The sequence below is a fragment of the Gouania willdenowi genome, chromosome 17, assembly GCF_900634775.1.
Source record: "Gouania willdenowi chromosome 17, fGouWil2.1, whole genome shotgun sequence".
Classification (NCBI taxonomy): Eukaryota; Metazoa; Chordata; class Actinopteri; order Blenniiformes; family Gobiesocidae; genus Gouania; species Gouania willdenowi.
The window spans coordinates 6,736,421-6,759,385 of NC_041060.1; the positions used below are offsets into that span (position 1 = coordinate 6,736,421).

Sequence of the window (22,965 nt, forward strand, 5' to 3'; positions counted from 1 at the left end):
AATGTCCAATGTTATTAGTTTGCCCAGTGGCCCTACATTTCTTTCATCTAAAATAGCATCATTTTGATTTATTTACGTATTTTATAGGGCTGAATGATTTTGGAAAATAATCTAATTGCGATTTAGTATGCGATTATTTTTTCAAGGGCCTCTTGTCATGTATTTTTCAATGAACACGAGCAATACCTCCAATTTGTTTCATAATAAACAATTTCAGATTTATCTAAACTTTAAATAAAAATAAAATATACATTTTAAAGCACGGATTACAACAATAAAGCAAACAAATCTGTGGCTTTACGTCTTCAACATATCAAACTTCACGTTTAATGAAATGTAAACATGTGGACTATGCTTCTTAAACACTCTCTGAACTTAACAGGACAGCACAAAACAGGACAAGAAAAAAATAAAAAATAAATAAAGATTGCAGCCTTTGCAATTAGAAAATAGCGTTTTATATTGCGATATTATCGCAAATGCAATTAATCGTTCAGCCCTTGTATTTTATTTTAATTATTTTGAGCAAACACAATTAAAAAAAAAAAAAAAAACTTACTTTATTTCTTATAATAACCACAATGTGATTATTTTACTGTTTATTGAATTTAAATACAAAAACAGAAATGACATATGACTTTTTTTTGTTTTAACCCTCCTCATTTCTAAACACCTGCTGTCCTCATGGGGTCAAAATGATCCGCCTGGTTTGACTGTAATTTAAAGCAAATAATACATGTATTTAATCAATTCAGTGTTACTCTTTTGTCTGACTTCAGTCCAATCCCTAACCACACATTTTAAATTTTATACCCTATTTAATTTAGTGCCATTGGACATTAATTACATAAAAGTACACACTGGTGTTGTCCTGGGGTCAGATTGACCCAGAGGACAACAGCAGTGTTTGATTCAATCAATTATAGGAGGATAAAAACACAAAAGTTGAAGAAAAAGAGAACAATACAGAACACTTCTGTCCTTGATTTTTTTTGTTGTTGACAATTTTAGATTTAACGTCAGATACACCATGTGTCCCTTTAATATACAAGTTGATGAAATTACATCCAGCTAACGTAATATGATCATTGGCGAAGGCATAGTGAACAGCAGACAGCAGTGGGGTTGGCAGGAAGGAGAAACTCCCTCCAGCGTGACACATGCACTGTAGTCAGTGTGAAAGCACCAAGCAGAGCACACATGTTCTCACTTCTGGCCTCACACACACACACACACACTACACAACTAAATATTGATTAACCTCAATACCTCAACTCCAAACTAAGATTATCGAAAGCATTAACTGCAGCTGTCGTTTTTACTGCCACCAAAGAGGTCACATTTTCACCTTTATTTGTTTGTTTATTAGGAAGATTATATCAAAAGTACTCATCAGATTTTGAAAAAAAATATGTAGAAAATTTTATTAATTTATGGAGGGGATCTGAATCAATGTACTGAACATTTTAAAAATGTATATCTGTTTGTAATGAATCAATCTTTATGAAATTTGTTTCAGTTCATTTGGGTTGGTTCCTCAATTGCACATTCATCGTGATTTTTATTTTTATTTTTTCTTTAATGGGGGTGCTCATACTTCTGGACTTACTGTATGGTTATTAATGGGGAATGAAATTTTTGTAGCACTTTACTTGAAGTTTTATGCATAAGGCTGACATTACCCTGTCATTATCTGTCATTAGCGTGAATAAGTTGTAATTAAGTGTTGTTCGCTAAATTATGACACCTTTGGAGCTATGTTGGCATTTTTTGGGTTAGGTGGAGTGATCTAGTGGGGTTAGGGGGTTAGGTTAGGGAGGGTAGGGTAGGGTAGGGGTGGTGCTGGTAGGGTTAGGGTTAAGGTTAGGGAATAGGGTTAAGGGTTAGGGTAACTAACAACACTTAATGACAGCCTTCATGACACCTTATTTATGCTAATCATAACATAAACTAACCACTAGAGCGGACATGGGCTCGTCTGTGAACGATCGCATTCACAGACCTTGGAGTCGCTGTTAGCTTACCAATAAACGGGAGGATATGCGTCACCTTTATAAGTATTGACTAGGCCCAAGGCCAAGGCAGGCTGACTTGATAATACTGTATCATGTTTTTCTGCAGTCAGTGCCTTCTCCTCTTCCTTCTCTCTCTGCTCTGTTACAGATGGCTGTAGATGGTTATATAAAACTTTAAGTAAAGTCAAACTCATGTTTGTTCAGGGGCCAAATTTACACCACTCTGATTTCAAATGGGCTGCAGACTTTAGGCGGAAAATTGTGGCTCTAGTTTTCACTTCTACGTATACAGTAAATTATATGTGAAGTAAGAAACTGACCAAATCCAAGCAATAAATGAGTGAAATCAGACCCTGCAGGACCTTCACTTCAATTTCCATGATATAGGACCAAATCTTATTTGATTTTGGGAAATCTGTGGAAAAATTTCAGGAAAATATCAGAATTTTGGAAAGTATTTTGGAGATTTTTTCAACAGTTTGCGATTGAAAAAAGACTGCCATCATGTGATATAAGCATGGGAAACTTTGAGACCTGCAAATATTGGGAAATTACATTGCATTTGGAGAGGCTGAAATATCTACATTTAAATGAGTTGGTTTGTTTTGGGGTGTAGGGGTAGAGCCCCCTTTCTTTGGATGCTACAAAGGGCCAGATTTGGCCTCCGAGCCTTGAGTTTGACAGATGTGCTTTAAAGTGTGAACGATCATGACACCATGATCAGGATCATTGATCAGTGATCCAGATATTTTTGGTACTTGACAGTGCTGTATCTTCATAACGTAAAGAAAGACATACATTGAACAGATATTTAGTGATAGAACTTTTTTTGTATCAACATCGTGATGTATTATAGTAGAGTCTGATTTACTATTCCAATCTGGTTTGGTTCCAACTCAGAAAATAGTAAATAACTTCTCTGTCAAAAACGCCCCCATGGCATTTCTTATAAAAAAACAAGCTACTCTGACCCATGGGAAGAAATATGTTTATGATGTCGACATGCAAAAATTCATGAGTCAACCCCAGCTTGGAGCTATAAAAATGTGCCTCACTTATTGAATCCATCAATCAGCTGTATTTTTGTGTGAGTAAAATAACATAATGGATATTTTCTCCGTGACTCTGTTGATGGCTCCATCGGTCTGCGTTGTCTGAAGCTAGACCTCCCTCTGGGTGTTAGCAGATGTCTGCGATGTTTAATTCATCACTTCGCCACTGTCGCAGGAGTGAGAAAAAGAGAGAACACACAACAGATGGACCTGACTAGAAAATTGTGACGCCTCATTTAGTGACTACCTCCGGGTAGAAGCAGATGTCTGGGATCGCCACCGACTCATTGTAGGTCTGGTTCTTGTAGGTCGGTGACATGTCAAAGTCGCACCAAAACTGTACGGAAAGAAAAAAGGCGGAGTTACTTTTGTTGTCTTATCCTAAATCCCATTTTAATAACATTTTCATCAAGCACTGAATATTTTAGAATTGATATTCTGGAAATAGATGATTGAAGGGTGAGGGGCATGTTTAGGGGTAGAGCCCCCTTTCTTTATAATAGACCCTCCCCATTAGTTCATATATTTTTTCATTTGTGGAACAGCGGGTTCTCCTAAACACCTAAATGTGTCTCGAACATTGGTTCCCTAAGGCTTAATTTACAAATTAAAAACAAGTGGAATTTAAAGTGGAATTTATTTATTTACTAATATATATACCATGCAACTTTTATATGATTACTTAAATAGCAAGTAAATGTGGTCTCCTTTGTAAAATGTAGCTAATTATTGTCAACTATAGTCAGAAGTGTGATAAAATGGCCTCTACAGCATAGAAAAACCCTGTTTCAATAAATCACAAGAAAATGTAGTATTTTATTAAGCGTACTGTTAGTTTTGTGATGAATTTGTCCAAAAATAGCTTAAAAGGAACTAGGAACATTTCCCAATTGTTTAAAAAATAATTTTAAAATCTTTCCGAGTACCCCCTGCAATGTGCTACCGGTGTCACGGACTGAATTTACCTTCGTAAAATCTCAGTACGTGACTGCTACGTACTGAGATGTACCCGTGCTGGAATTGCCATGCGCAATGTCATACAAAGATTGTTGTACTGATTTAAAAAATGCTTAAAACGTCACATCAGTCGACCATCAATAAAAAATATGACTGTCATGATATATTATAATCATGTTTTTTTGGAAAATAAATTATTCCTTTTCGTGTTGCGTTTTATTGTAATCATGTTTTTTTTTTTGGAGAATAAACAATTCCTAGTCACATTGACATTGCTGCATGAGACACTATTACGATTATTATGAGTATGACTAGTGTGCCCACCGTGCATACTTAAAAATTCTCCCGATATATTGGATACATCCTGGTATGTGTCGTGTACGCAATCTTTTTATACTAACTAATGTGTGCACAGTAAATACTCATTTTGACGTCAAACTTAGTATGTTCAGAGTAGTATGTTCAGTCCCTCCAGGATTTCGCGATGTTGCGATCGCACCTATTAACGCAAAATCAAGCAAACTTCGCGAAATCAGTGCGGCATTGCAATTTTTTTCAAAATCCCGCAACTTTTTCACAACATATATATGTGGCTGCTTATCGTTATTTTTGTCATTTTAGCGCTTGTAGTTGCTGGAAGTAGCGGAGGATGTTCTATGGGCTTTGTGCCATAGACATATATACGTAGACTCCGCATCGACTGCCGCTGCCCACTAGAGCGGTGCGTCTATGTATAGTATGTCTATGCTTGGCGATGCTTACAAGGAACCTCCGAAGAAGAAAATGCCTACGTCACATCCTGTTTTCAACCAGTGCCGTGAGAAAGCATTAAATGGAGTCATGTGCGATAGTAATACCTCGCATTTGCCAACAAAAATATTGGCTAAGGACCGTGCAAAACAGTACCCAACGTTGCTTCATAAGAGTGGAGGTAAACTTTTTTTGTTCAAAATGCAATGTTATCATCGAGCACAAGCGGAAGTCGTCCATGGACAAACATTTTGCTTCTGCAAAGCACGTCAAGAGAATGGAAGCCAGTGCACAACCCCACGTGGGAGAACAAACAGGAAGCACACAATATCATTACATACAGTATGTTCATGAATGCTTTGAATTTTTTTATTTTTTTTGTTATGCCTAAAGAAATACGTTTTCATGACAGGTTGATTTTATGCACTTTAAGATTCCTTAAGTTCGATATTGTTTACTGACTTGCACTTCTGATAATAATTTTGATTAAAAACTGTTGCACCTTTTGCATTCAGGGTATGTTCAGTGTATAAGCTAAAAAAAAAAGCCCGAAATCCTGGAGGAACAGCATGTTAGTAAAACATTTCGAACAATTTGTAATCAAAATATTTTTTTTTTCCTAGATGTACTCTTTAATGTAATGTAATTAAAAATATTCATATACTACAGTTCATATGATCACAGGCCAACTACTAGTTACGTCATTCTGTTTGAACACAATATCGACATGGGGCATCATATTGGAGCTGCAAAGTAAAACAACTGAATTTAACACATTTTCAAAATGTTGAAACTGGAAAAAAAAGAAACTCACTATATTGATCATGGCTGCCAGAAAGTTAATGAGGATTGAGACGAATATGATGACATTCCGTGCGGCGTAGGTCTCATTGATCCAACAGCAGGCTTTACGCAGGACCAGAGGCAAGCATTTGTAGTCCTCAGCGGTGGTAACCAGCACCAAGCAGGAATGAAGGACGATGAGGACTGAGAACTGAATCACCATGGTTACCATTCTGTAAATCCCAAAAAAAAAAAAAAAAAGTTGGGAGAACAAAGAGAATTGAAAAAAAAAAAACCATGTTCACAAAGGATCAAGATCAAGACGTTCCAGTGGAGAGTGAAGTGGGGTGATTGAGAACAAATGTGACAAGCAGTAACAGCCAAATAGCACATAATACATTGAGAATAGCTGCAGGAATAGTTCACTATCGCAGGTTGTCCCTTTCATTTCCCACCTTTAAGGAAATACAATGAGAAACTCTATCTGAGAAGTGTTAGGTAACAGTTGGTTTTGGGTTCAATTTTCTTTTAGGTTACTAACCACAAAAAAGATATTCTTAGATATTTCTTCATCTTACATCAAACTGTTGTTGTTCCTCCATTGATTCACTGACATTCTGTAACTGGATTTAGATTCCTGTGAATAACATGAGACCGTAAACTTCAGACAACTGGTTGGTAATTAGGCCTGGGCAGTATATCGAGATTCAAGATATAGAAAATTACAACATTGCCTATATCAATATATTTTCTTCTTCTTTTTTTTTTTTTTTGTAATAAAAATACTGGTTTTAGGAGGAGCTGCATTTGATCTTTCTCCAAACAGCATGAAAAGCACTTTTTACAGGATCACTGAGTGCATCCTAACCCAGACCTCCCCCTTAACATGCCACACTACGGAACTCACTCACATGTGCTGTCCCTTAGAGCAGGGGTTCCCAACCAGGGGTTCCCAACCAGGGGTACGTGTACCCCTAGGGGTACTTGAACACATTACAGGGGGTACTTGAATCAGACACTGCACATGCTCATCCACCATCTTTTCCACTCGTTGACAATAAACAGCATTATTAGAATAAACAAGATTGTGGCCTTAATATCTTACTAAATTGTTACTAACATGTTATGCACATTACTAAAGATGTAGGAAAATATATTCTCTGATATACAATGATTATAATGCACAAAACTGATATTTAGCGTGTGTTAAATGTACAGGTTGACATTTTCGAGCTGTAGGACATTTCAGAAGCCAACATGTTAACAAAATGTAAATAAATCCAGAAAGGTTACTAAACTGGAGTGACGAAGGGGTTCTCCTAATCTGAAGAGTTGAGAAACACTGCCTTAGAGGAGAAAAAGTGCCACGAGTGGCAATAAATGTGCCTTTGTGGCATTTTGCATCAGTAAATTTAACACACAATTGTCTTCCTGGTTAGACTTTACCGAGTTAAAAATATTTATATCGTATATCATCATTTTGAGAAAAAAATATCGAGATATGAATTTTGGACAATATCGCCCAGCCCTAATTGGTAATGGTCTATTTCATATTAGGCTAATGCTAGGAAACAGGAACAACATAAAAACTCAGCTGTGTGAAATGACTGTCCCATGGGTAATTATTATTTTTTAATAAAAATAGAAAGATATCAACTTTATGCTTTGGGTTACTGCTGAATACCATGGCTGTATTTATAAAAGACAGGTTTTTTAGGATTGCTATGGTGTATAAATACTGAATGGTTTGAGTAACTTAAGGAACATTTCAACTCAGAAAGAATAATGAAAAAAATGGTCACACTTTAGTTTTATACATAAGGCTGGGCTAGGCTAACGAAGGGTTAGAGTAACAAACGACACAATATGACACTTTATTCATGCTAATGACAGGTGTCATGTCATAATAATGACAGCATAATGTCAGCCTTATGTATAAAACCTCAAGTAAAGTCAAAATAAAGTTTTACAATCTGGTTCGTAGTAGTTTGCTTGGATTTTTTTCTACACCCTCAACGATACATCTTGTGATCTTCTTATACTGTCTTGTCCTACGATATATTGTCCCACCTCTAGTAAATAGTAGGGGTGTCCTGATCTGATATTGATATCGGATATTGGTCCGATATCAGCCAGAAAACGAATATTGGATTTTATCCGACTGCATCTAAAATCTCCAATGGACATTATATTTTATTTATTCAACTGTAGAATACTGTAGATATTATGTTGAAGGTTAAAATGTATGTAACCAATTGGCTAATAATAAATGGGTCAGTTTTTCTCGTACCTACTGTTGCTGACTATTGTTCTCTGAGTAACATCACCTGATCTAACGCTCCACACTACAAAATAAGTAATAAAAGTATGTATGATATTGTATTGGATCGATATCGGTATCGACCAATACCCAATGGTATCTGAAGTGAAAAAGTTGTATGGGGACATCTCTAGTAAATATTGTTGAGGAGTGGTCACCACAGCTTTTGATTCTGTCTAATGTTAGTCTTCAGAATAGATTCAATTAAACCTGAAAATGATTTGATTTTGACTCAGATATTGTTGGCTTGTAATTGATCTAGAACTAGTTTTGGTAACACTTTAGATTCGGGAACACCTATTAACCATTAATCAGTTGCTTATTAGCATGCACATTAGTAACATGACTCTATATTAGTCATTATTAAGTACTTATTAATGTCTTATTCTGCGTGGCCTTATTATACAACCAGTAAGACATTAACTAAGAGTTTTCCCTCAATAACCTCAGAATTATTACTTATTAGTAGTAAGTAAAGAAGTTGCTATATATGAATTACCATCTCAATGTACCCTAACCCTAATCCGAACCTTAACACTAACCCTAATCCTAATCCTAATCCTAATCCTAAACCTAAACGTAATCCTGTTTGGACTGTGAGACTGCCATTAAGTGTATAATAAGTCATCAATAAGAATAAGGCATTAATAAATACTTAATAAGGCATTAATAACTACTTAGTGAGGAGGTGTTTTTACGTCATTCCTACCGTGATGTCTTGTGTTTGCCAAAAACTCTGCCAGAGTCACTTCCCAACACATTTCTGGTGTTTTCATGGAATGAAAGATTTTATTTTGTGGCTTAAACAGAAAGATCTGAATCCAGCCAAAATGGCCAAAATCTCATAGAGTGAGGTGACATCACGAGACTCCACATCCCATAATGCAATGTGCAAAACTTTTCTGACAACGTCCATGTGGTGGGAGTCAAAACAAACTTTTTCAGAAGCAATTTTAACCTTTTCAGATTTTTTTTCAAGCAAACAATTTTCAATGTATTGATCTTATGAGGCCTACATTGTCGTTATTTGATTAAAAAACCCTGAATGGGTCACAGATTGCTTTTCATGCTAAAACTAACTATTTCCATAAAATGATTCCACTACAGTAACATCTTGGTTCTTCACCTCAGTGAGTTTCCTACCTGGCGGAGGGAAGCAGGCTTTGGATGGTTGTGATGAAGATGAGCACGATGAAGGCGCACACTAGGTTGGACTTGAAAACCTCGTCCCTCATCTGGGAGTACTGCATAGGAAAGAATAAGAACAGAGTGTGAAAGATAAAGGACGACAGAGAAGAAGAGAAGAAACCAGCTTCAGACCATGAGCAATAATCCAAAGATTGACCACAAACACACGATGCACATGCGACGGTTCAACCACGAGCGTTAGAGAGAGAGAGAGAGAGGAGTCGGTGGGTTAGCGGTGGGGGTCCTGGGGAAGGTGCAAAGCTCAAAGGCACAATGGCACTGGAGCTACGATAGGAGAAATAGACATCCATTTAGAGGATTCAAATTTGTTTTCTTTTTTAAGCTTAAAGCCACAGATGCAAAATCAGCATGTTTTTAAAGCAGGGGTGTCAAACTCATTTTAGTTCAGGGGCCAAATATGGACCAGTTTGTTCTCAAGTGGGCTGCAGACCATAGGTGGGGAAAAAAGATCAATTTCAACATTATTGTGCCCTAGTTTTTTATATCGGTTGAATTCACTAAAAAAATATATTGATTTTGTTACCAATTTTTGTTTAATTTAGCGGAATTGTTTGTGAGGAATTGCAAGATTGGTGGAAATATTGAGTTATTTCCACAATTTGCAATAAAAATTTTTTGTGAAGTTTCATTAAATTGGTGAATTTGAGATATCTAAAACTGAATAATTTGGTAACTTTACACAATAATTCATGTTTTCTCTGTCATTTTTACTTTCTCCTGCGGGCCAAAGTGGATGCTCTAAAGGGCCAGATTTGGTCCCCGGGTCTTGAGTTTGACACGTGTTGTATAGCATGATTAACCTCCATTTTATTTATCCTTATATATAAGAGTGTAATGTATGTAAAACTGTTTAATCCATTTTAAAATTGTGATCTAGAATGGGTTAAAGTAATGCATTAGGTCAGTGGTGTCAGACTCATGTTAGTTCAGGGGCCAAATTTCAAAATAATTGTGCACTAGTTTAGCACTTACGGTACTACATACCGTAATGTATGCAAGAAACTGGCAATATCCACACAATAACTGACTGATATCAGTCCCTACAGGATCTTCACCTACATTTCCTTGATTTTGTGACCAATTTCTATTTAATTAAGGGAAATATTATGTCATAATTTGAAGAAAAATGAAGGATTTTGTAAGAATTCAGATTTTTTCCCCAACAGTTTAACATTAAAAATGAATGAATTTATTTACACAACGATTCATGTTTTTTTTCTCCTGCTGGGCTGAATTGGATGCTCTAAAGGTCCAAATTTGGCCCCCGGGCCTTGAGTTTGACACAAGTATTAGGTCATCCTTCAAATCTTAAATGAATAATATGATAAAAGGAGTGTTTGAATGTGCTGAAACTTCTGATTACTTTGCTACAGTCAAAGTTCTTTAATCTGCATCTGTGTGCTGTAAGAAGTTCATCCCAAAAAAGGTCCGATTTTACCGAAGAGGCACAAAGATAAAGCTGAAATTCACAGTGTGATTAAATGTTTCCTCTTTTACTTTTTTAAAAAAAGATTATTAATCCCAAAGAAGCTTTTATATATATCATAAAGTGGCGTTACGGGGCCAACATTACTGATAATATCTAAGGGTCTGGACAGTTTTAGAGACTGTCTACATCAGCATCTTTAAAAGTCTGCGGATGCTGATGTGAGTCTCCAGACGGAGTCAGTGTGGCTGACTCATCATCTCATTCTAAAACTTTCCATCTCCATGACCCCTGCTGCCCCCCCCCACCTCGCTCTGCCTCTTTCCTGAAAGGGTGCTGGGAAATTAGCAAGAAGACGCTTCACATTTTGTCACAACAAACAAACAAAAAAAAAAAAAAAAAACACACTCCATGTTTAATGAAGAGGTTCAGAGGGTGACCAAGGATTACAGAAATAAACTGGTGGTTATCGCCGTTAGATGGAGCAACATAAACGTAGGGAAGGAGAGGGAAAAACTGCTATTATGTATTCAAAAAAATCTACATTTTCATTATTAAAAATGAGGAAAAGCGTCTCACTCAGGGATGTTTTCTATTTTTGGGACCTGAACATCTTTAGGAACAGTAATTAAGAGATGACGTACAATTCCTAAAGTGTTGAAATACTTCTGTCAACATTTGAATTATGTCTTTAGTTTAGTTTTTGTTCCACAAACACTAACCTTAAATCATTTTAAAGTGTTTATTTCTATAACTGCAGCTAAAAATAAATCCTGAATTAATTTACCATTTTTTTTTTTTTACCTCAACTTACCTCAATACAAAGTAAATACCAAAGTTATTTAAACAAAAATAAAAAAAATAAAAATATAATGAATCAATCATAATAGTATAATGTTGGACTCTTACTTTTGATGGTCAAACACGAGTTTTATAGGAAACTGCAGCGAATCGAAGATAAATAGTGATTTAAAGTATTTGGTTTGATGTTTAATTTGTGTCATATTTTTAGTTTAAAGTTTTAAATGTGCCACTGAAATATAACAACTATTAATTTCAAGTAGGCCTGCACAATTAATCAAATTTTAATCATGATCACGATTAATATTACCTGATCGTCCGCTTTATTGACATTTAATAAATGGGCTCTGCACTCTGTTATAGTGTATATACTGTATGTGTTAGCCTTTGGTACATTTTAAATCCTTGGGTAATTTTTTATAAAATTAAAATTTAATTTTAAAGCTAAATTTTTCACTATAAACTGTACACATATTGTTTGTTTAAAAGTTTTGCCTGGTGCAGTATTTGCAGTCTGCTGTTTAAAAGTAGTGCAATAAAAACACAGATTTTCCCTAATATGATAATAATAATTGAAATAATCATGATTATCATTTTGGCCCTAATTTCAAGCACAAAACATCCTCCAAGGTTTCTATATAAATAATAATAATAATAATAATAATAATAATAATAATAATAATAATAATAATAATAATTTAAATGGTTAAAGTCAAGTGAAGACATTTTTTTTTTATTCAATAACAATGTGTAGCTTTATATATTGATATAGTTCTATATTATTGAATTCTGTATAAAGGAAAAAAAAAAAGATGGTTCGGGTTGAAAATTACATCAATTAAAATAAGTAAGATATAGGTTTAATAAATGATCAAATTAATAATAAAGAGTTTTTTTGATAAATCAAATAATACATTTGTAAATGACTGTACAAATATGTAACTTTATTGTTAGTGAAACACTGATAGGAAAACTTTTGAATATGTTATATAACGTTTATAAAGTCACCCATGGAGTAAATTAAAAGGAAAAGACACTTTCTCTCAGGGGTCTTTAACCTGTTCATAAATGGATTTTCTCATTCTTTGGCATCTGAAAATCTTCATCTAGGAGTAGGTATGAGGAGGGGGAGACAAAAAAAACCAAAAAAAAAAAAAACAGTTGACTGTCTAAAACCCCAGCTACCTTCTCTTCCAGGCTGGAGTCTTTAAACATCAGTGAGAAAGGCTTGATATGCTCTCTTCTCAACTTATCGCCACTCCGTAAGTCGATGGCGCTCTCTATTCGCTTGTTAATTTCCTCAGGACCAGAGTGGACATGCAAAGCTTGTGCGAGATGGTTTGGAAGCAGATTTATCGAATTTCTCGTTAGGGCAGCCAGAGTCTAGAGGGAAAGCACATGCACATAGAATGAACCTGCTTGTCCCCCTTTTTTTTTTTTTTTTTTTTTTTTTTATGTTTCATTCAAGATACAAATAGAAAAAAAAAATCAAAATTAAAAGACCAACATTTACATTCATTACATACACAAAACGGACAGAAAATAAAGGTAAAAAAGGAATTTAAAAAAAAAGGGGAGATCAAAATGCAACATTTGCAATCAGACAGAGCAAGTCATGCATCCCCATTCACTCCTGCATTATGTTCACTGTGCACTGACGTTAGTGGTGGCGAAGCTTGTAATTAAGCACCCATTTAAAATAAAAACAAGAAGAAGCTATAATTTATATGTATGGCTGTGATTGAAGAGGAGGAAGAAAAAGTGGTGATAAAAGACACAAAACAGATGGAGATTTAAAAATACAAAGCATGAAACAGAGGCAAGAAAACACAGCCAATGAAACGAGCTTTAAAACATCAGATAAAACAAGGTCACATGTCGCTAACTTCTACTAACTTTGGCAAACTTTGACTTTTTCCCAAAACAAACTGTGAGTAATTCCATCAATTTAACTTTATTTCGCCTCTCTATATTAAAATGTTATTTAATGAAACACTGATAATCCTCTCAGAATGTCTTTGTTTCTCATTACAATCAACTGACATCTCTTAGACCACCATGAATACTAAGCTAGCTGCAAAAGTAGCATTGTTTTGTTGGAGGGAAATACAGCTTTTTGAGGAAATGAAACACAATCAGGGAATAACCAACAGGGTGAGAGACTTGAACCCACAATCTTTTATTTGAAAGTTAGAACGGATCTTTGCAATCGACGAAGAACAAGACGCTGCAAGACACAGGAACACAGTTAGCTAGCTAGCTAACCAGATAGATAGATAGATAGATAGCTTCAAGCTGTCATTCTGCAAAGGAACAACTGAAAGTTATCAGCACTTCAGGCTGTGTGTTTATCACAGCAGCAGCAGCAGCAGCAGCAGCAGTGGAGTAATTCAGCTGGAGTGTTAAGCTGCTAAGTCACTTTCTTCTCCTCCTCATCTCTATTAACTGAATGAATAGTGCATTTAAGGTGATAATCTTTTGTTTTGTTCAACGGCTGCGTCGCATTGTGTCACAAACGTGACACAAGGCAATATAACGGGTACTAAAAATGGAACTGCTCTGGATGCTACAGCGTTGCTGCCCACTGCTCCTCAGGGAAGGGTTACATGCAGAGAACACATTTCGTGTATGTAGGTTTACATATATGACAATAAAGTTTAATATATATTCCATATTAAATTGCAGTTTTTGTTTTAGCTGTGAGGTAGTTTGAGGGGGAGGAGCTCACATTCTTATAGGGTAGGAGGAGCCAGGATTGACTGCAGGAGGAGATTCCGCTAGGTGACGTCAAGTTGCGAGAATAATCCAACTCGCCCGTTTGGAGCTGACTTTTTACAAAATGTGGAATAACAAGGGAGGGAGGAAACTTTGGCCCTCTGAATGAGGCTAAAGGGATGTACAGTATATCACTGTAGCAAAACCATTATACAGTGATTTTTTTTTTTCATAATACTGCTCATTTAAGTGTTGTTCACTAAATTATGACACCTTTGGAGCTATGTTGGCATTTTTTGGGTTAGGTGGAGGGATCTAGTGGGGTTAGGTAGGGTTAAGGTTAGGGGTTAGGGTAACAAACAACACCTAATGACAGCATTAATGACACATTATTCATGCTAATGGCAGATAATGACAGCGTAATGTCAGCCTTTATGTATCAAGTGTTACCCAATTTTCTTTCCAAAAAGCATTCAGAAAAATGACTAATGGACAATTGATTGTTTGTAGGTGCAGCACAAAGTATGGATACGGTATGCATCAGACTAATACTGTTATAAACCACTTATTTGTCACAGTAAAGGTTAAATATTCCTTTTTAAATGAAGACAGTTCTGAAGAACTGCATCAATAACACCATAGCTTTTTTTCTCCCAGTCAAATGAAACCAGTATATTTCTTCCCCCTATTGAGCAGTGTTCTACTTTTGTTCTGTAATGGTGTTGAGCTCTAGTCCATCCCTAAGAAGATGTCACATTCAAGGACGTACAGTGCTAGAGTTAAGAGTGATAAAAGATCAGAGCCATTGACATTATCTTCTCACTAATACCTGTGAGTCAATGTAGCCTTATTGCAGCTTGGAACCAAAATTACCCTTTAGAGTCTCTGCGACCCATGGAGCCAGCAGTCGCTCAATTACTGAAGAGCGAGTGATGGAGGTGTTGAGAGATTCCCTATATTTTCTTACCAGGCACCTCCCCACGCTTCATTCAACACATTAACACATGAAATCCATCATACTCGGATACATCATTAAAATTTCATTTTCTGTCCACTAAATGAATTGATGGCCTGAAGCATAACTTAATTGCTCCACATTTTTTTTTTTTTTCCTCTGTTGAATGTCAGGTCCATTTTTGACATCCAATAGCATCAACATATGCAAATGTGTGTTCTATCAGAACAACCGTGAGAATATGGACGGCCGCTGTTTGAAGTTTCATGGTCCAGTGATTTCTGCGTAACAGAGGAAATTAAAGGTATACATCAACATCTGGAGAAAATGTTCACACATAGCAATAGCAAAGAGAGAAACATTGATATTAAAGATGATTTAATACTAATTGTGGAGAGGGTGCCATTTGTTTTGTCTACTATGTCAGTGGTTCTCAACCTTTTCAGCCCACAACCCCCAAAATAATGGTGCCAGAGACCGGGGGACCCCAACTGTACCTGACGGTGGTTGTTTATTATTATTTGCGCTATAGCAGGGGTTCTCAACTGGTCTCACCCTGGAACCCACATTTTGTCACGGTCATTAAATCGCGGCCCAATTTTTTTTTTTTTAGAATTCAACCAACCAAATTTTGTTTTTCTGTTGAAAACACACATATGTAATTTTTTTTAAAACAGAAATCTATAAATTTTCCCGTGCAACATGCATTTCAGAGCATGCCCGTCAAAAGAAAAGTTTCCTTAAAAATAAAAGGCATATTGAGTATTTATCTATTTTTGAATAGCTGTCCACGGCCCACCCAGTACAGGTCCGCGACCAACTTTTGGGTCCCGACCCACCAGTTGAGAATCGCTGCGCTATAGTATATAGTCATCTTAAAGATATAAAGCCTTGTTTTATTGAGAAAAAATGGGTTAAAAGGGACCAAAATTTGTGAGAAGTGGTGAAATGAGATTTTAAAAACCACAGAAATTGGTTAAAGGTTGCAAATTAGAGGGACCAAAAATGGACAGAAAAAAATGGTAAAAAGGGTTCAAAGTGTCAATATTGGAACAATTAGTTTAAACTGGCAAAACATGGGCATGACAAATGGTGAATGTGGTTAAATTGGCATTAATAAACATGAAATATGGTGAAAAGAGGTTCAGAGTGACAATAATGGGTCAACATATGTGACATTAGGTGTGAAAAGTGGTGGAAAGTGCAAAAAAAAAAAAACATTTATAATCATCAACAACAACATGACTAAAAATCTCCCTCTCAATCATATGCTGTAGAGAAAAAAGTACCTTTAACTTTGATTTAAAAATGTTCACATTAGATACTGACTTCAGCTCTGCTGGCAGTTTGTTCCACTTCTCTGCAGCATAACAACTAAAAGCAGCATCACCATGTTTACTGTGAGCTCTGGGCTCCACTATCTGACCTGTGTCCATAGATCTGAGAGACCTGCTGGGTTCATACCTGACTAACATCTCACTGATGTATTCTGGACCAAACCCATTCACAGATTTATACACCAGCAGCAGAACTTTAAAGTCTATTCTGAGGCTGACTGGGAGCCAGTGTAAAGACTTTAAAACTGTAGTAATGTGTTCTGACCTCTTTGTTCTGGTTCAAACCTGAGCTGCAGCGTTCTGAACCAGCTGTAGCTGTTTGATGCTCTTTTGGGGGATTCCTGTCAGAAGACCATTACAATAGTCCAGTCTGCTGGAGATAAAAGCATGGACCAGTTTCTCCTGATCTTTCTGAGCCATTAAACCTTTCACTCTGGAGATGTTCTTTAGGTGGTAGAAGATGTTTTTGTGATTTGATCTGACTGCTGAATGTCAATCAGAACACCAAGATTTTTGACTTGGTCTTAAGCTTTTAAACTGCTGACAGCAGTCCTCTTTTCCTTGTTACCAAAGACAATCACCTCCATCTTGTCATGATTAAAGGAACAATCTCAGCCTATTCCTATAGAGTGACACTATAGTTATAATAACTTCAGTCTGAAAATCAATCACCAGATACGACTTTTCCAATGTTGACATTTTCAGTGGCTATAGGGCAAAAGACTGATGCATGAGTGTGCAACCTTTATCAAAGTGGGGCCACAAAAATGTGTTTGTTTGATCTGAGGGCCACATGATCAACATTCATGTCAGCATTTAGAATAATGACCAATCAGAGCATTAATACAGGAAAAAACAAAGAGCTTTTTATAGTGATTTTGAGTCTTTTTCTGTCATTCTGTTTATGTTTAATGTTGTCTTGCTCGTTGTGAAGCATTTTGTGCATTTATGTTATTTTTCCTGTAAAATATATGTTGTTTTGAGTCATATTGAGTATTTGAGCTGTCATTTAGCATCTTTTTTTTGTGTATTTCTGTTGTTGTTTTGCTTGTTTGTTGTACTGTGGGTTTGCAGGGTCATTTTTTCTGTTCTTTTTGTTTACTTTGGTTGTCATTTTCTGTAAATTTGTGTTTTTTTCTGAGTAATTTTGTGTATCGCTGTTGTCATTTTTGGAGTAGTTTTGTGTTTTTGGAGCATTTTCTGTGTTTTTCTCTTGTCTTTTACTGTATTTTCCTGCAATGTTGTAATTCTTTGGATTTTTTTAATGTATTCTTGCTTTTGTTTGGTGTATTTTTCTTTCATTTTGTTTGTTTACTTTGAGGGCTGCATTGAATTAGACTGAGGGCAGCCAGTTTGCTGGGTTTCCATTACAGATTTTTGTAAAATAAAAGATTTCTAAATGTCGACAAAGTATAATTAAATATAAAGTGTTTCGATTGAAGGCTGTTTTGGGCTAACCTTGCCTGCAGATGGATTCTCCTAGTTTTCACAAACACCATAATCCATCTTGTGCTGTTGCTGCCTTTGCCTTTCGAATCCGAACTGAAACAGTTAGAACCAATCATGAGGCAGTGTTGTGGTTTACGGCGGGATATCCAGGTGTGACGAAGGCGGAAGCGCCGAAGCAAAACTGGTGCATGCACAGTTGCGGGGAGAGGAGCCAGCTGGGCTACCTCTATTAGCATAGCTCTGAATTAAAATAGAAAGATGTCGATGCAGGAGGATGGTTAACGTGCCCTTAACTCACATACTCGTGTTACAAAAATGGTAAAAGTCCCTCAACGACATAATGACTGCAGCATTACTATCCCAAAGGAAAGCTTTCACCAGCGGAGCCTTGTTGTTGTTGTAGCAGCGTCTCTGCGGCGCATGCCGATGACGACATCATTTGTTACCATGTGATTGGCTAAAACAAATCATGGTGGACAGGCGCTTCACCCAATCTGCTTCAAGCATTCTGTTCATGTCCCTCCCTGGTTCCGAAAGGATTTGCCAGACACACACCCAGATCGATGTGGAGAACCCGAGTTAGAGAGAGGGCTACACATCAATCTGGCTCTTGCCAGGTTAGTTTTGGGCAGGAGCCTTGCGACTCCAGTGCAATCTCATCCCGCGAGAATTTGTTGCAGGAAGATGGACGCCCAAACCTGATTATAACACGCATTCCTTTGTTGTTTCATGTCTAATATGGCAGTAGTAATTTTTAACTATAAATGTCCCGGTCTCCTCTTCTGTCTACACGTATCGAGTCATGTTTACTCTGAGAGAAGAGGTCATGTGACCAGGTACGTCGCATCCTGTGACGTGTATTTGGGGAAAAATTGTTTTCATATCACTTTTGTGACACATTTCAATATAAAAAAAGTCTGAAAAACCTCCTCATTAAAGCGTAAAAAGTTTTTAGCAATATTTGAGTTTTTTTATTTTCGAAATTCAGGTGTTTCCATTAACAGTTTTTATTGCGCTTTTTATATTTTGCACATTTTCAAGGGTAATGGAAACGCAGCTTATGTTTGATTTAAAGCCTATTGAACTGCCTTGCTTATAAAATGTGCTATACAAATAAACTTGCCTTGCCACAATGACGTCACCCACACATCCATTAAAAGCTTCAGAGACGAAAAGATACGACTGAAAGCAGCATATTCAACAACGCACATTGTTGCAGCAACTATAAAAAACACAACACAATACATCACGGAAAAGTCGAATTTTTTTCATTTTCTGATATTTTCTTGCACAACCTGAATCTATAACTGTTTGGAGGTCTTCTGAGGCCTATACTCAATTTACTCCCTTCTATTGTCCCTTTTGAAAACAGCAGGTATCACAGCACAAAGACCTTTCTCTAGATTGGTGAACCCATAGACTTCATAGACTTACTTGGTAACCTCAATAAGAATCTTGCCCTTATCCCCTGGCTCATAATTCCACATCTCAGAGGGGGCAGTGCTGTGAGCGGTGGTCCCATGATTAGTTGTGGCGTGGGCTGAGGAGGAACAATTCAGCCTAAAGGGCACATGCTTTATCTCTGGCATTTCTCTCTTACTGGCTGGTGCAATGTTACCCCAAGCAGCGAGATGTTGTATAGAAACAATGCTATGGGGTTACATGTATGATATACAGCACATTACTAATAAACCATCCCCAGCAGTTGTATAATATGATTATGTAATGCCATGAAAAGGGCAAGTTTAATTCTGTGGGGTGGTAACATCTGACTCTACAAACACATTACTGTCAGATGTGTTTGGGATCAAGCTTTACTTAAACTGTACTGTTGAAAAAAATAACAAAATAGTTATTACTCAGTGCAAATATATTGCCATATTGACGCTTTTTGTAAATATTTTCTGTGTCCTCTTTTCAAGACTGACCTGGATATTTGCAGAGGTGAAAGTAATGGATTACCAGTACTCACGTTACTGTAATTGAGTTGCTTTTATGGGTACGTTTTCAATTGTGTTTCTAAATCAGTCATTTTACTTGTACTCAAGTACATTTTAAAAGAAGTAATGCAATTCGTTACATTTCTACACCCAACCGTTACAGAGTAAATTATAATTTTTTCTTTTAAAATGATTAACGGACAGTGACGTGCAGTCAGGGTAGGCAAGGTAGGTAGTGCCTACCAAGGGTGAATTGATATTTTGATTATTTATTTTAATTATAATATAATTGTAAATTAATTGGACGTAACCGTGCTATGCTAAATGCTATATGTAAGTTCAGAGTGCATTAGTGAATTGATACAGCTGCAACGTTCAATAGCTAGTGGGCGGGATAACACTACAGGCAGGATGACAGCGCTAGAGATGATAAAGAAACGTTCTTTTGAGGAAAAACGACAGCTTTTAAAAGATAAGGTCAGGTTTTAAAGGTAAGGTCAGAAAATGTTACGTATTTTTTACAGTGAATGGTAGGATTGGCTTTGTGGATGCTCCTCACTGAGGCTGTCCTGAGTTGTTGTTGTTGTCATTTTCTCCGTGTTTCCAACACAAACAACGGATGTGCTGCCGTGTCATGAGATATATCTTGTTGGGAGAGTATGGAGGTTATATTAAATAATTATTTATGATTCTCTAATCGTGTTTTATGATGATGATTTTGTTAGATGGCTAAATGCTTGTTCATGTGGATCTTGTTGGGTTTTTTTCTTTCTTATTATAAATTTTATATTTTGATAAGCGCATTGAGATGACTTTGTTGTAAATTGCGCCATACAAATAAAGTTGATTTGAAATGAATTGAATTAACACTTGCCAGCAGAAACATATGAAATTGTCATTGGTGTTGACATTGGTGGTCTTGATTTGCAACGCCCTGCCTACCGTACCCTAGTGCTCATGGCACGTCACTGTCAACGGACATTGTGAAACTACAAAAGAATGAAATGACCAGACAACAATCAAACGCATCACATCACAGCCGAGTCGTCCAATCAGATTATACGTAATGCACTATGCCAAAACAGCATTGAATGGAGGTTATTTTCTCAGTTTTAGAATTAATAAATTTAGCTATACTTAGAGCCTGATGATTTGATTATTTTGAATTAAATTGGTGTTATTTTATTTGAAAAAGAATTGTACATTTTGACAAACCTTTTATTTTATACAGACGCCTTTGTGGAAAATAAATGTTCTAATTTTGCAAGATTTGGTTTCTACATGAGATGTTTAGTGAATGCAAGGGGACCGTGGCAAGATTTATTACCAAAACTAAACGTGGGGGAGGAAAGTGACTAGTAACTTTTACTTTATACTATTTCATTAAGCTACTTTTTACTTGTACTTATTAGTTTTATGTATGAATTACTTGTACTTGAGTACAATTTCAATAAACAAGTAACAGTACTTCTACGTGAGTAGGATATATCAGTACTCTTTACACCTCTTGATATTTGTATATCAGCGTCACACATGTGCAGAGCAAAGGAAAACAGCTGTAGTGACAGGGATTAGCTTGTGTAATAAAAAACAAAGTATTTGGGTTTGAGGATTATAAACAGGCATGTTACGCAACGCCAGTGACGCTTCAAAGCACTGAAGACCCGACGCTACAATCCAACATGTTTTTATGTGACTGATTTGTCAATGCTACCACCAACACTGTGGCATTGTATTTGCTACGCACGTTGATGAACAAGAACATCATAGCAACAGTGAGGCCACTTGTGATGTATTTAAATAAGACTCACACCAAATGTGAGGTGGTCATGTACATCTTTAACCTGAGCCTCTGTCTGGAGAAGGTCCCTGTAGAAGACCTCGTGTGTGGTTCTGGTTCCCAAGACTGCTCACGCCAAGGAGCCGAACCACTACAGGCCTGTTACCCTGACCTCCCACCTGATGAAGTCTAGAGAGGATCATCCTCAAGCATCTTCACACCGTGGTGGCCGCTGCTATAGACCCCCTACAGTTTGCCTACAGGCCGAACATTAAGGTGACCTACCTCCAGCACCGGTCACTGACAAATCAGGAAACACCTGGGAGCGCTGTGAGAGTCATGTTTTTTTACTTCTCCAGTGCTTTCAACACCATTCCAGCTGCTGCGAGGGAAGCTGGAGGATGTGGAGGAACATCTGGCTGCATGGACCATTGTCTACCTCACAGACAGACCGCAGTACATGAGGCTACGTAACTGCACGTCTGATGTGGTAGTCTGCAGCACGGGGCCCCCACAGAGGACGGTCCTTTCACCCTTCCTCTTCACCCTGTACATGGTGGACTTCATCTACAACTCCAGCAGCTTTCTCCTCCAGAAGCTTTCAGATGACTCAGCCATTGTTGGCTGTGTGTATGAGGGGGAGGGGCTGGAGTACAGGTCGTCCATCATGGATTTTTTTAGCTGGTGTGAACACAATCATCTGAGTCTAAACACCAGTAAGACAAAGGAGATGGTGATCAACTTCCGGAGAAGGAGAAGGTCTCCACCGCACACACTGGTGAACATCCAGGGCTCGGACATTGAGCAGGTGGACAGCTTTAAGTACCTGGGTGTTCACCTCAACAAAAAACTGGACTGGTCTCACCACACCGCTACAGTGTACAGGAAGGACCAGAGTCGCCCCCACCTCCTGAGGAGATTGAGGACGTTCTATGACTGTGGTAGCCTCTACTATCCACAACGCTGTGGTCGGCTGGAGAACAGGCAGCAGAAAGCTGGGCTGCTCCCTGGACCCACTGAAGAAGATGGGTGAGAGGAGGATGGTAGCAAAGCTGACATCCATCATGGACGACACCTCTCAACCCCTGCATCAGACTGTGGATGGTCTGAGCAGCCCCTTCAGTGGGAGACTGAAACACCCACAGTGATACCGCAGGTTCTTCATCCCCACCGCTGTACCACACAACAAACCAAACAGTCTGAGGCATTGTACTGTATGTAAATATATATCCTTGGCCCCACCTGTTAATATGTATATATGTGTATCCTTTATTCTTTTCACATTATTTTTTCTATTTATACTGTATTTTTGTAATTATATTTCTATGTATATCTTCTGTTATTGTATTGCTTATTTATCTTTATTGCACTATTTTTCGGGTGTCTTGTGTTTTTCAGTGTGTTGCCTTTCTGTTGTCTTTTTTACTGCACTTTATCTGATGTGAGCTGTCACGACAGTAAATTTCCGCACTGCGG

At 37.2% G+C, this 22,965-nt stretch overlaps 1 protein-coding gene across 3 annotated transcripts in view; it reads right to left on the reverse strand.

Annotated features, from left to right (window-relative positions):
* The window catches only part of adcy8 (adenylate cyclase 8 (brain)), a 118,078-nt gene that overhangs the window by 22,825 nt on the left and 72,288 nt on the right, over window positions 1–22,965 (reverse strand). For all 3 annotated transcript variants that reach the window (XM_028472471.1, XM_028472473.1, XM_028472472.1), the window contains exons 8-10: window positions 9,021–9,121; window positions 5,589–5,790; window positions 3,315–3,404 (exon numbers count right to left, since the gene is read on the reverse strand). In XM_028472471.1, coding sequence (XP_028328272.1) covers window positions 3,315–3,404; window positions 5,589–5,790; window positions 9,021–9,121 — 393 coding nt within the window. The remainder of the gene's footprint in view (window positions 1–3,314; window positions 3,405–5,588; window positions 5,791–9,020; window positions 9,122–22,965) is intronic.